The following is a 15,064-nucleotide window of genomic DNA, read 5'->3' on the forward strand; positions in this document are numbered from 1 at the left end:
ACAAATACAAACAATAAGGTTGAAAAAGAAAAAGCCATTTAAAAATGAATTTAAAAGATCGTCTATTTGTAGCTTTATGACACTGAATAGACCAAATATCTGCCTCTGACGAAAAAAAAAAAAATGTTTTCCATGCTGATTTGTTTTTTGTAACGAGTATGTCATTTCAAAAAGAAAGAAAAAAATATTACTTTTTAAAAACTCAACGCATTACTATCTAGGCCTATAATTATAATTATAATGTTATACTTGATTAGATAACAATTAGCCATGTGTTTGATAATTACAGAAAATTAAATATGTAAAATTGCTTCTCAAAGCAAATTAAATTACCTGGAATATGATTGTATGGTGTTAAAGTATGCAGTTTAAAGTGAATTGTAAACAAAATGTGAAAAAAGAAATGGCCCTCTTGCATTATATGACCACTGGGGTCACTTATATTCAATTTGCTCCTCCTGATCATCCTCCACCCCGCAAATTATGCAAATGTTAATAATGTTTACAATATTTATTATGCTTACTGTATTGGTCTCATCACAAGCTTTAGTTTGACACCAAATTTAACTACATAGGCTGTAGGCATCCCCGGGGTCGGCCTAGCCTATATTATGAACCCCAAAATGTTACATCTCCACTTAAAACGCATGGTCACTTATTGACTTATTTATTGACTTATTTATTTCTTTATTAACTTATTAATTTATTTATTCATTTTTATTTTCAGACATTAAATCATGACAGTAGTTCAATATTGAGTTTACCTATTATTTTATTGACTACGTTATAGAAATTCTCTAATTTTTGCTTACCTAGGTCAACGGGCAATACTTGTTAACAGTCGGGCAACGCTGTGAATTGTAGAAATATATCTTTCTCCGGTTCATAGTTTTATATTCGAAGCCGCATATATTTTGACGACCAAAAAGTATTCGAAGCCGAATATTCGCCTTCGAATATACACTTTGAACCAGCCTTAATCAAGATTTAAATTATCGATCATCTATTGTACAGGGAAAGCGATGAAACAGATTGACTGAGAGCTATTGATTTATGTTTCGTATTAGCAAGTGCCGATATTGAATAAACATGATGAACAAGCAACGAGACGAAGATATTTAATAAACCTGAACAATTAAAACGAGTCGGATAGACCTAATATTGTTTCCAATAAGATAGGCAGGATAGAACGTAATAAAATCTATATTTGTCTTTGTTTCAAGATTTCATAACGGGTGTTAGAGCAACGAGATCGCTTAATTTTGTTTTTATTGAGACACTCTAGACTGCTTCTCTGCACGGATATTATTAAGCCTACAATTGGTTATTAGGTTCATTCCATAATTTGTGCTACATGTACAAGATGTCTTCAAAAACAGGTGCAATAAAGCTGAGGATGACAGATTTCATGAATTTCAGTGTCACATATTTCGTGTTTTTTGTCACATTCATTCCCATGGTAACATCTTTAATAAATCAATGTTCTGCCAATTTTCATGTTGTTCATGGTAAGAGAATGTTAACCAGTGAAACTCGCACTTACAACAACGTCAAAATGCAGTCTCGGTGCGCTACGAGTTGCCTTCATGATCCGAGGTGTCTGTCGTTTAATTTCGCGCGTAATTTGGGAGTGTGCGAGATGAATTCTGAAGTTTGTTTAGACGCAGATGATAGATGTAATGATGATGACGATTATGCACATGTTCACAGAAACGGAGAGGTAAGAAATGAGTGTTTTTGACGAAAGAGATGAAAGGCAGATACCGTCCAGAAAAAACATTACAATAGATTGGTCTTATCTTGATACATGTTTGTAAAGTAAGCCTGTTTCAGTAATAAAATTGTTCAAACTCCAAATAATGTTTTTGTGGAGGGTGTCTGCCGGCGTCTATTTCGTCAAAAAAAAACACTCATTCAATGGCATGCATAGTGACTACAAGATTGATTAACTGTCTCTCTCTCCCTTTCACCCCTCTCACCCCCCTTCTTCCATCTCTCTCCCTCTCGCTCCCTGCCTCTTCCTCTTTCTCTCCCTCTCACTCAAATACGATAATTGACTACTACAATTAAAGCTAAAATGTTTCAAACCTGTTCTACTTTAGGTAATTGGAAACTGCACACCGGATATAAATGCACGTAAGTAGATTCTATTGAACGTCTTTACTAGATTACAAAAAAACATGTGATTTTATTTTGTTACATAAAAAAAAGTAGTAGGCCTAATTGGAGAAGGGTTTCTTCGAAATAGTGAACAAAAAAGTGAGCGTTGAAGACATTTTAAACTTTTACATAGGCCTAAATTTGACCAATAAAACAATTACCAACACCTGATAACATAATGTGATGCTGCGTTAAAATTTAATAGATTTAGAATACATCGGACGAGTTCTGAAATTTGTGTCAGGATCTTTGGAAAAAAGTATCCATTTTGTATTTTAGCGTCTGCCCAAAATACTTCGCATTATTCTTTGGTGTATAATCATGAAATCAGAATAATCTTGAACAGTGAACACTTCGGATGCATAGTAGGCCTACAGAACGCCAGCGTGGATGCGTCCGATGGCATGGAGATACACTGTTAAAACTAAATGTACGTCGTAGTTTTACAGAGACTTTAAAGGAAATTCATAACCTCATTAATAAACGCGATGTGTGCGATCCAATTACATTTAGTTATTTGTGAAAACGCGAACGCAATTCGAGGTCATTAATATCTCACAATTGACCGCAAAATGCGTAATTGTTCCAATGTCGCACACAATTGACCGGCGTTTGCGTGTTGTTGTGCGTCGAACAAACTACGCGCGCGCTGGCTGCCGTATTTGGATTGCGCGCTACCATATTTGCACAGATTGTGATACGCACTTTTGTTATTGGTCGTTATGTTTTAGCCTGATCGATTTTGGGAAAGGGAAGATGTAAAAATCATCTATTTTTATAAACTTTCGAGCAAAATTTTGTGTTATTTTGTAAGATGAAGAGATTAAAGTGACGGTTATGAATGAGGTTAATAACTTTGCATCGGTAATATGTCGGGCATTGTGAAAAATCTAAACATTTTGTTTTGGACCTCAGAATATTCCGCGGTTCCAAAGGCAAAATGTTTAGATTTTTCACAATGGCCTGCAAATAACCGGTGCGCAGTTATTAACCTCTAAATAACGGGGAAAATAACACAGAATTCTGTAAAGTACAGGCTTAAATCCTTAATTCTACGGATTCCCTATTAATCAACGGCCATTTTCACAATTTCCTATAAAATCTACTGCCAGCTAATTAACCTTTATTTAAATTTGCTGTTATTTAGCCGGCACTAGATTTGTTAGGAAATTTGCGAAATTTGCGAAAACCCGAAGCTTTACAAGGAAAAGAAGGGAAAGTGCTAGAGATTTACAGAATGCGTGAATTTCCCGTGTTACGGTCTCTGTAAAACTACGTTTATATTTAAAAGTGTGTTCTTGGAATTTGCCGTGTAGTTTAATACTAGATGATTTGGTTTGCATGTTATCAATATCTTTTTCTTCATAGAAACCCCGTATGTTTGTGAGGGTGACACATTCAGCTTAACATGTAACAACGAAGAACGTATCATAATAACTTCTGCAATGTACGGAAGACAAATGTACACACTCTGTCCAACAACCAATATGAATACGTTGAGCTGCGCAGCTAATAATTCTCTGGCTATAGTTCAAGAAGTGTGCGATGGTAAACAAAGCTGTAATATAAACGCCAGCAGTGAAGTTTTTGGTGATCCGTGCTCTGGTACTGATAAGTACTTACAGATAGAATATGAATGCGGTACGTATAAACACTTCTCGTGCTTCTTTTATTATTGTAATTTCCGCATAGCGATGAATAACGGAATAGTATAAACCGTCCCTCTGAACAATCTTGCGCGACTGGACGATCGCATGTAGCGACCTTGACCTTGGTGAAGGTTTTTATCGTCCTTGGTTCGCCAACTTGAGATGTTCTCACTTAAATTGCCCCCATTGAATATTCAATCAAAAAGATTGAATTATCAATCTCACGGTCCCGAATTGGGGACAAATCATTTTCGACTGTATATTCAGTCGGATGATTTGAATTTTTCAAACTTTTTGTCAATCAAAAGTGGTGATTCTCAATCTTTTACAATCTTTTAGCGATTGAAGTTTGGGGCAAATCTTTTTCGATTGAATTTTCAGTAGAAAGGATTGATTTTCATTGTATTTCAATCTTTTGCCGTCCCAAATTAGGGACAAATCCTTTCCAGTTGAAAAAAAGATTGAAAATCTTCACTCTAAAACAGTTGAAAATCTCATTCCAAAAATATGCAGCACATGACATGTGGCAGTACATTAGGAGTATCACTTGATTAGATAGTGAATCAGTCTACAAAGAGAGTTAGAGTGGAAAAAAACACATTTCAATCTATTTTTCAATCTATTTAGATTAATTCCTATCATCAAAACTCATCCTACGATTATATGCCTGCATTATACGGCTGCATTATAAGAAGCACAAATTGGTGTAAGCCTATTATTATTTCCTTTTAACTTTTAATTCCATTCTAAGCAATTTACAATTTATTTTAATGAATCATACTAAACTACACGTGAGTCTTTTTTTCATGGTGGGACCAGAATGAATAGCTATTTCAGATAATTTTCCACCAACATTTAACCTGAGAGTTTTAGACAATATTAGACATCTAATTTTTGAAGTAAGTTTAAGTAAGTGTATACAATGAATCGAGTTATCTAATTCCATAATATCTGACATTTTTGATTTTGGTTACTTTTTCTGAAGATTTTGACTCTTGTGCTAGTAATCCTTGTTATCCAGGAGTAACCTGTACTGATGCTCCGTCTGTTAAGCCTATCTGTGGGTCTTGCCCCAATGGAATGGTCGGAAATGGAACCACATGCGGAGGTATGGAGTATTTTATGTATTTGCCATGTGAATACCATGTATAAATCAGAATATACATTTTTTTTATTTTTAAGATAATGGAAGAGGATTTGACGAATGTTTTAGGCTTGTTAAAAGGTTCGTTGTACATGTACAATGGACTATATATGGGTCAAAACCGATAAATCGGCAGTACTTGGAAAAAATCGTGTCGCACACATTGAATTATAATTTTCACGAATGCTTTAACTTCCATTGTTAATTTCTTTTGTATTATCAAACAACCAAACTACACTCAGAAAAATGGTAATGTTTTTTAATCTCGCATTAATTCCTTTTATAAACCACGGCAGGTTGTTTGAGGGATTTATGGTCAAAACACTGTGTCGCAGGTGAAATATTTTTGATATTTAATGTTGCTCATTCTTAACAAGACGTGCATTCAGTTGGAACATGGCACGTATTTGAAGTAACATTCAATACTGATATAAAGCAGCGAAAATTTAAATGCCATGGCCTTCTTTGAGTTTTAAGAAATACCATCCAAATATGTCGCAAGGTTTCGTGAAACCTACGTTACCCCGATATGTTAACACGTACCTTTGTCGTTGCAAACACTGAAATTGAACCAAAGTGTCCTTAAATATACTGTTTACCATGCAACCTATATGATAGTAATGTTTTCAGGTCCACATTATTTATGTATTTGAGAAGAACTCCTAGGAAATTCACAAATTCAGACCGTATTTTTAAGAAATGAAACATACGTTACCATAAAGTGCAGGATTAAAACAAAAAAGTGACTATAAACTGTTGAGCAAATTATAGCCGCAGGTGCACTTGATAAACTTTATAAACATTGTTTCATTAACGCATTTTGAAGTTAAAATGTAACCTACGTAACAGAAACATACGTTACCATTAATTTTAAAACCCTATTAAAATGTACTAAAACCGCGCCCGATTACCCGTGTATTGCTTTCTTATAACGCTACCATGCATTATAAGTACCTAGGAAAGAAAATTACAAAATAATAGGCACAATGAAAAGTATCCTAATTGTAAGTTTCATCTAAATTTTCAATTCTTTTTCAACTCTTTTTTGAGGCAATCAATTACCCTTTAACAAAAGTTTCTTTTTAAACTAAAAGGCAACATTGCATAGTTTTATGCCCAAACAATTAGTTTTTGTATTGTCAACAAAAGAGCTTGCAGTACTCCTTTCAATCTAATGGTAATATACGTTTCCCTTAGTAACGTAAGTTTCCCATGAAAACACACGGGCATTATTGAAATTGATGTAAAAATAAAAGTTCACAAGATTTGATCGTCATATATTTCCAGAATGAGTAGTATAGAGGTACTTTATTTTTGCCGATTTTTCAATTCCAAGTACTGCCGATTTATCGGTCTTGACCTTATATCTTCTACTACTTAGTGTCCTGGCGATTTTATGCTCATTTAGTAGGAAGCAGGTGAATGTGAGTTAAGGCTTTCTGGCTCTCAACCCTGGACATGTACGATAACGTATCAAGGTTTTCAATCTTTATAAAACAAACGTATTTTAAATTTGATTCTTCCTCAGTTCCAATGCATCTTGGTTGCTACGAAGACAATGACGCCAGTCGGATTCTACCGGATGATTTCTTGTCTTCTACAGAGGCAATGACATTAAGTAGATGCCTCAAATTCTGCTGGTTTCGAAATATGATCTATGCTGGAATTGAAAACTCAACAGATTGCTGGTGTGGTTATAAAGCTGCATTTGATATAGATGAAAAACGGCCAGATGTGGAATGTAGCTCGGTTTGTAGCGGAAATCGTGAGAATGTATGCGGTGGAGAATGGAGAATAAACGTGTATAAATTAGGAGGTGATTTAAGAGTATTAAACATTGCTTACGCGCACAATCATCCTACACATAAAAAAACCTCCATGATCCAAATCCATTAGACCATAGAGGCCCCAGTGAGGGCGTTCCACAAACTTCACACACACAAACGTTCTGTACATTCAAACCAAGACATCCACAATCCCCCATATAAAGCGAGGAAAGCGTATAAAGGTCTTTTCAGACACCCCATGCCAAATATGGTCTGCCTATAATACTATTACTATAGATATTTTCGCTTTGTAAACCTCACTTTGTAATTTTTCCTCGGTTTGTATTATGTATTTCTTGTACAGTTCTTCGCTTTGAATGGGGAAACAAACATACCCATCACGGACTACATGTAATGTACAAACAACATACTGCAGTTACTGTCCGTTTTCCTATACACAATACACAGAGCTCTTACAATTGACGCGTGACCTCCACAAGTAGTGTACGTTAGAAGTATAGGCAATTGCCTAGTTAACGTCACTGTGTGAAAAATAACCGGCCAATATCTAAAGTATTCTCTGAAATTCTAGAAAATATAGTTTTGTAACATGTCCTAAATTTTTAGCTAATTTAGGTGTTTGGAAATATTCGCACTTTTGTGTTTTAGGAAGGATATGTAAACGACAGATAACACCAAAAATATGAAGAAATTATTTCCAAACCGTGTTAAGTCTGCAAACCACTATGCTTCTCATTTTCAAGAAGGCTGGTTAACAATAAGCAGAGTATTGTCTCATTTTGTAAACAAAAGCGCACACAGAATTGTTATCTAGCGTTCGCTTTATAATCGTTCACCCATGCAACTGAAACTATAATACCAGCTCGTTGCTCATTGCACAGGTAAAACAGATACATGTGTTGTGTGGATTTAACCAGAGAAGATCTGATTTAATCAGTTGAGCTGAGTGTTATCTTGGTTTAATAGCTTTTAATGGGGTTTACGTCCTGCAAAGATCGTGGTGAATTCTACTGTATACATGACTGCATCATGACATAACCACATCCCAACAAGCTCCCACGCACCCTACTCTATAATACCGAAATAGTCTTCACAAGGTCAAACCATGGACGATGTTACTTACAGAGGGGTTGGTAAAGTATAAGACCCCCTTTTACGTTTTTCTTCGGAGGACTTGCGTTTTGAGGACATGTGTCTTGTTCCCTGTCATGCATGAAGCCCTCGTGTCCTCGAAGTAACATATTGCATATGCACCTTCACGCACACTTTTATGTTTGGCTCCCATTATTGTATTCCCTTTTACAGAGAGAAGTTGTCTCAGTGATTGGAGCAAATTTGAAGACACCTGTTATTATTTGAATACCAGTAAGACGACGTTCTATGATGCGCTCAGAACATGCGCACAATTCGGCGGTAGCATGGTCAGCATTCATAGCCAGGCAGAACAGGACTTTGTCACAGGTTAGACGACAACTCAATTCTTGTAAACATGTATGATTATTTAATGTGTTTGTATATATTGAAAGGAAATCAAGGAAGCGACTTTTTTCATTCATACGATTCATATACATTATTTTCAGCAAAAGGAATAAAACAATATACAATATGGTGATATAAAAAGTGGTGTTATGTGGAGCTGAAGGTACCATGGAATAACCTCACAAAGAGCTTGACGAGAATGTTCCTTAATTTGTGTGTGAGATATCCCCGTATAATAAAAGAGTTTGCGATTCACACCTTTGACACAAACTTCCCCGCCTAACGCACGCATGACGTTGAAATGATCGTTTTGTACATGGTTTATGCAACGTGACTACTTTTCTCCACAAAAAGAATATTTGGATAATAACATAATTTTATGCACGTATAGTGGTCCTTAATCTATCGAAATGTTTGTATTTTCTTGTAACATGATTTTAGAGAAGCACTGAAATACAACCTTAAGCGGCATGTTAGGTTTAGACAGTCATCTTCATGTGACCATAATGTTATACAGTCTCTAGAAATCCACCGTACAATGGTTGGTTGAGATGTACATCTTTATAAATGTGTTCATTAAGAAACGAATTTGGAGAAAACCTTCTGTTAATAAAATACTATACTGAGCCACCGGCTTGGGTGGCTCACGCTGCAGTAATTTCAGATGATTGACCTCAGTAATACATCAAAGAATGTCTTCCAATTCATGAAAACAAATAGATAATCAGCTTATCGGATTAAAAGCTTAAAGGGAAGGTCTTGCTGCTCAGCGAGTGTTTGTAATTATCAGAAGGTTTTCTCCAAATTCATTCTCTAATGATGTGCGTAGGAATTTCCTACGGCCGTAATGTGCAAGACGTATGAAACATCGCAAACTCTCTAATGTCATCGCTGAATTATCCATTTTTGTTATTTTTTGCAAATTCCAATCGTCATGATCGTCAACGGTATTTGATATGATGGAGCATCGTCATGATCGTCAACGGTATTTGATATGATGGAGCACCGTCATGATCGTCAACGGTATTTGATATGATGGAGCATCGTCATGATCGTTAACGGTATTTGATATGATGGAACATCGTCATGATCGTTAACGGTATTTGATATGATGGAGCATCGTCATGATCGTTAACGGTATTTGATATGATGGAGCATCGTCATGATCGTTAACGGTATTTGATATGATGGAGCATCGTCATGATCGTCAACGGTATTTGATATGATGGAGCATCGTCATGATCGTTAACGGTATTTGATATGATGGAGCATCGTCATGATCGTCAACGGTATTTGATATGATGGAGCATCGTCATGATCGTTAACGGTATTTGATATGATGGAGCATAATTATCTTCTTATAATAAATAAGCTACGTTTTATTTGCTGTTGCAGGGATGATATCCTCAACATCTGTTCGGATTGGGCTCAACGACATTAGAAATGAAAGTTATTTTGTTTGGACGGATGGCACAGAGGTAACATAATGGATGACACTTGATTCCACAAAGCTTTCTACAAAGATGTATTTGAAAAGCACATTTTTGTTAGTGGCGTAGCGAAAGAGTAGCCGAGACCCGTCCCCCTCACAGTACAGACTTTGCGACCCGCCGGTACCTTTCGCCACACGCCACTAAAACTAAAAATAATTATGTGATGTTTAAAATTGAGTTTACTTAAGTTTGGCTCACTTAAGAATTAAAATGGTTCATTTTCGCACGCTTCGCGGGCAATTTTCTCGGTAAAGTAATTATAGGAGCGGGTCAGCGGAACGTCCTGGAAATTTTAGAAGACACCTTTAACCTTTTCAAGACGTGTTTAGGCTGTCGGTACATTTGTAATTTTGTTCCCCCCGCCCCGTCTCAAAAAGCTTGCTACACAACAAAAGTTATAAATGTTATTCAAACGGCTACAGAACATTTGGAAGTTCAAAATTAACTGCGTAATGACTTCGTGTTTTTGTTTCTTGGTGGGTTTGTGTCGTAGGTGTGTTGTGTGGTGTTTTTGTTTTCATTTCGTTTCAGACACATCCACTGGCACTGAATTATGTAAATCGTTGTGTGTATGCGTGGGGATATTGTATGGGGTGGGGTGTGGTGCCAGTGGTGTATGAATGGCAGGGGTGTGGGTGTGTGTGACGCGCGCAGGGTACCGACTTAACCATTTTCATTTATAATATTTATAATTCAGGTCAGTTTCACTGCCTGGTCTCCAGGAGAGCCCAATGGTTACGGTAAAAGGGAGTATTGCGTGTATATTGCTGATTTAGATGGCAATGGATTTATAATATTTATAATTCTGTTACATTTCAGGTCACTTTCACTGCCTGGTCTCCAGGAGAGCCCAATGGTTACGGTAAAAGGGAGGATTGCGTGTATATTGCTGATTTAGATGGCAATGGTACTTGGACATGGAATGATCACAATTGCACTAGTAGACTACCCTTCATTTGCAAGCAACGCAAATATATCGACGTATTCGGTAATATTGAAGTTTAAGATTCTGACATTTCGTAGCGAATTTTTTATTTGAATGAATGTTAACATGTAAGGTTTTTACTATAATTTATACAAATTTTGTAATGATCATCTTGTTGACACACAATAAAAGCAAATTTGGATAATATTTACATTATCGTTGCAGAGGTAACGACAACTGCGCCACCAACCACAACGTCACCACCGACAACCCTAGGTAAGCTAGAAATCAACTTATTTAGTTGGACGATAAAAACATCATCCAGTCAATAAATTCCAAGAAAAAGGCAAACAGAAAAAAATCTTATACACATTTTGTCAAAATAATGAACTACTATTGCAAGCAACGCAAACATATCGACCTATAGTACGCAATGTTCCAGTTAATAACATGTTGATATTCCGTAGTTAATTTTAATGTGAGTAAAAGTTGTCTTCGTGCAAGTTTTGTTTTCACTATAATTTATACCATGAGAATGGATGAAGGAAGAATAATGATCGAGTGAATTGGTATTCTTTGTGATGTGTGCATCATGCGGTTGATTTTTATATTTATGATAATATTTACCCATGTGTATTTACCATATCGTTGCAGAGAGGATCGAGATGACGACCACTTCGATACCTACAACAAACCTAGTATTGACAACCTTAGGTAAGCTACAGTAAGGAAATAATGTTCGCGTACTCTGACATATTAAATGCCCTCATTAAAGTCGTCAACGAGTGCGTCCAAGGAAGCCTTCGCACAAATCTGCTCAAATTTTACACATGGTCAGAAGTTGTTTCAGACCTACCATCTAATCATACTACTTATAATGACATTGACAAATAAGAAAGTCGGTGGAAAAATTTTAATGTTCTTGGACTTATCAAAAGCCTTTGACACTATTGATTACAATATGTTTGCAAATAATTTGATTTATTATAGGAAAATGGTGGATTTAGAGGAAACGTTTAAAAACTGTTTTGAGGATTATTTATGTAACATTAAAACAAACCTAATATGTGTATCATACATTTTTGTAATTCTTGGTTTAAAAAAAAGTATATAAACAGTATGACAGGTAATCACCTGCTTACTATTTGAAACAATGGGGTTGAGGATGGGCACATCTATAATAGACCGCTGCATCTTTCACTGCCAGCAGTGTTATTGTCTTGTGTGGCTTGCTATACGTGACTGCGTCATATTCCTGTTCATATCTGTATGTGTTTTATTTCTTCCTTAATCCTCACAGTCGCGGAAGACCTCATCTTCTACTGTCCAGTTGACATAAACATCTATGGATTCTGGTCTTCCGTTTACAAACAATTCGTCGGCTTTCTCCCGGATCAAGAACCCGTCTTCCGAGCAGCAAATGACGAGGTGCTGTCTTTTTCCTGTACTCCTGAGCCAGGTTCTGTGTATTTTGTTGGCGATGTCGTAAATGTTACGTGCGATGCAACGTTCACAACTTTACAATCCGTGCAATGCCAGTATACAGTAGGAATCAAAGGTATTAAAGAATTCTTTTAGTGACATTCTGCTTCCTTCAGGTGACGTGAGGTGAAGTATAGATTTAATTGTAGAGTGTGAGTAACTGAATTTGTTGTCATGTTGACTTGCAACACGATAATCAAAATTACTAATTTTCAGCTTCGATCATACGTCAATTGCACCAAAAATCGACCGTGATTGTATATTCATTTGTACACAAAACAGCTCAAAAGTGTGAAAAATACCCGGAAAAATACTGCATTTTTTTTTATTCCGATTTTATGAAGATGAAAGTAGTCACTTGTCTTTGACCTGAGGTATATCCGTAATCATTTACTATTATATAAATGAAGAAAAGGTGAAAAAATGTTGTCAGCCAAATGTAATCGCAAAAGAAGTAAATTGTTTGTGCGTGCAGTGAACGGCGAACGGCAGCAACTTATATTCTGATGATGCGTATGTGATACATGTATAAGCTATTGTAATATTTCAGTGTAAATAAACGACACACAGTGTGGTCTCTGAACTTAATTTGAACTTTATTGATGTATTATTGCTTTGTCGACAACTTGTCGACGTCGGATCTTGAGATTTGTCGATTGTCGACAATGTAAGTTTTACTCGACAACAGCCCTATTACCAACTAGGTTCAATATTATACGATTGTTGTATTTTTATATGCGGTTATCTCAGAAAACAGGTCTTATCGCTTTGATTATCCAACTATGAGGTTACAAAGCTGACTAAACTGGTGTTTCAAATCTTACGAAACCTTTCTTTGAGACTACAACTGTTCTAATAAATTTAATTTCCCTGTTCAATTTAGAGAGAGACTTGCAACTTGTATTTGGGAAAAAAGTCCTGACACCAAGTGACTACAAAGGCGGTGCAACCGATATCTTCACCGTGGAAGTTGGCACCGAATATGTCATTCAATATCCAAATATTGATACAAATAATAGAACTTTGACACATGCATTTTGGAGAGAGGCCATGAAATCTCACAGTGACATTCACTTAACCTCAGGTAAGAGCGCTTTAGTGTGGAGACGGCTCTTATATTTTATAAGGCATTGATTTTATTTTCATGTGCCCACCATATCACGGAAGATGGTGTCTTTTTGGGTTGTTGAATGTTGATTTTGGCTGCTGTAAGGTGCTTAAAAAACATATTTGCTTCAGTCGACGTTGGTTTATTCGGCGTTGTGCACTTTCAACAAGTATTCGTTATTCAATCTGTTTCAATGCTTTTTTATATTCTAACGAATGTTTAGTGACGATACATTGCTATAAATAAAAGACAATCATAAATTGGTTGACATGGGTGTTGAACGACGACCGACCAGTTTCAAAACCACTTGCTCCTGGACTATTTTATTCTTTAATTAAACATGTTATAGGAGCCATGTTGGAGAACTAGAACCACAGTTTCAAGGTGCCGGAGTTTACGTTACATGTCCCCAAAGAAATATTCACTTTACCTTATATTTTGGATACCATAAATATCATTAACTGGTGCATACACCACATCAAAATGCTGAAAGCGTGAATCATTCTTTGTAATTTTTATCAACTCATGGGCACATAATTTTTACGATATAACCTGGTCCACCTTTGACTCCAACACAGATGGCTTAATGACTTGGAGACCTACAAGTACTGCAAACGTGGACATATCAATAACAATTACATATGACGGAGAGACAAAACCAGGCGGTATATGGCAGTATCCAGTCAGGATCTGCAATTGTAACCAAAATTCGTCATGTAATTTTGCCGAAATTATAAATGGTACGGAATCCAGTGATAAGCTTTTTTCGGTAGGTACTTTTCATGAGAGTGAATTTCTGCAGTATTTCAATTTGTCATGATTCATTACGTGATAAATAACCTTCCCTTTATTCTAACCAATTTTTTTCTGGCAACTTCCATGTTTGATGTGATCGATTATTTATCAATGTTTCTAACAAAACATTACATCATTTTCATTTCTAGACCTTTGCAATACCAACAGCTATCACACTAATATACATATATAGTTTTAGCTATTTTAACTTAGATTTTCTTTTCTTTATCAAATTGTTCATCGTTGTCTGCCTTTTTGTGGTAATTTTTATTCTATGAACTGTATTGTGTGCAAATTGAGGGCACTATTTACACTTAGTTTAAATATAATTTAGCCCAATAATATGAGTTATTCCTTGCATTTCATGATTTAAAAAAAGTGGCTTGCAAATTTCCTTAAGATGTGCAACTCATTTTAATGATGTTTTTTAAAACAGTTGAAAACGAAATGGATCTACTTGAAGACACATGAGTTAAAAGCATCTCTGAGCTGAGATAGCAAGATGGTGGGCTATTCATGTATTCTGTATCTGTTCCTAAGATGACTTAGTTTGTCACACAGCTATACGGAGTATGTGACTTAAATGTTGAGTTAGTTACATGAGATGAACTTGTTCAACTCTGCTTTCCAAAAAGATCCAAAAGTGACCTTCGCCATGGGCAATTGCTTGCTAAAAGTAGACAGATGTCATGGAACCATTTGGTTTACCAGAGTATGGTTGAATCCTTTTTAATGTAATACGTATAATAATTCCATATCGATATTCTGCACTATAGGTCGCTAGCTGTAAGTGTAATCCCGGATATAGTGGCGTCAACTGTTTAGAAGACTTTGACTCTTGCGCTAGTAATCCTTGTTATCCAGGAGTGACATGTATCGATGAGCCTCCTCCGTCCGTTGAATATCTATGCGGATCTTGTCCAAATGAGATGATCGGAAATGGTACCAATTGTGGAGGTAAATAGTGTTAAGGACCTGCTTTTTTAATTTGCTATTGTAGTTGTCATTCAAAAGTTGTATCTGCGATTCTGCGTACAAATAC

At 36.0% G+C, this 15,064-nt stretch overlaps 1 protein-coding gene across 1 annotated transcript in view; it reads left to right on the forward strand.

Moving 5' to 3' along the window:
- The first annotated feature begins 1,058 nt into the window (after positions 1 to 1,058).
- The window catches only part of LOC140150560 (uncharacterized), a 31,510-nt gene continuing 17,504 nt past the window's right edge, over positions 1,059 to 15,064 (forward strand). Inside the window, exons 1-14 of the mRNA XM_072172594.1 lie at positions 1,059 to 1,720; positions 2,103 to 2,136; positions 3,529 to 3,801; positions 4,795 to 4,917; positions 6,482 to 6,769; positions 8,046 to 8,201; positions 9,615 to 9,697; positions 10,532 to 10,700; positions 10,863 to 10,913; positions 11,292 to 11,351; positions 11,938 to 12,195; positions 13,003 to 13,203; positions 13,806 to 13,996; positions 14,799 to 14,979. Coding sequence (XP_072028695.1) covers positions 1,355 to 1,720; positions 2,103 to 2,136; positions 3,529 to 3,801; positions 4,795 to 4,917; positions 6,482 to 6,769; positions 8,046 to 8,201; positions 9,615 to 9,697; positions 10,532 to 10,700; positions 10,863 to 10,913; positions 11,292 to 11,351; positions 11,938 to 12,195; positions 13,003 to 13,203; positions 13,806 to 13,996; positions 14,799 to 14,979 — 2,434 coding nt within the window. The 5' untranslated portion in view covers positions 1,059 to 1,354. The remainder of the gene's footprint in view (positions 1,721 to 2,102; positions 2,137 to 3,528; positions 3,802 to 4,794; positions 4,918 to 6,481; positions 6,770 to 8,045; positions 8,202 to 9,614; positions 9,698 to 10,531; positions 10,701 to 10,862; positions 10,914 to 11,291; positions 11,352 to 11,937; positions 12,196 to 13,002; positions 13,204 to 13,805; positions 13,997 to 14,798; positions 14,980 to 15,064) is intronic.

This window comes from Amphiura filiformis, chromosome 4 (assembly GCF_039555335.1).
Source record: "Amphiura filiformis chromosome 4, Afil_fr2py, whole genome shotgun sequence".
Classification (NCBI taxonomy): Eukaryota; Metazoa; Echinodermata; class Ophiuroidea; order Amphilepidida; family Amphiuridae; genus Amphiura; species Amphiura filiformis.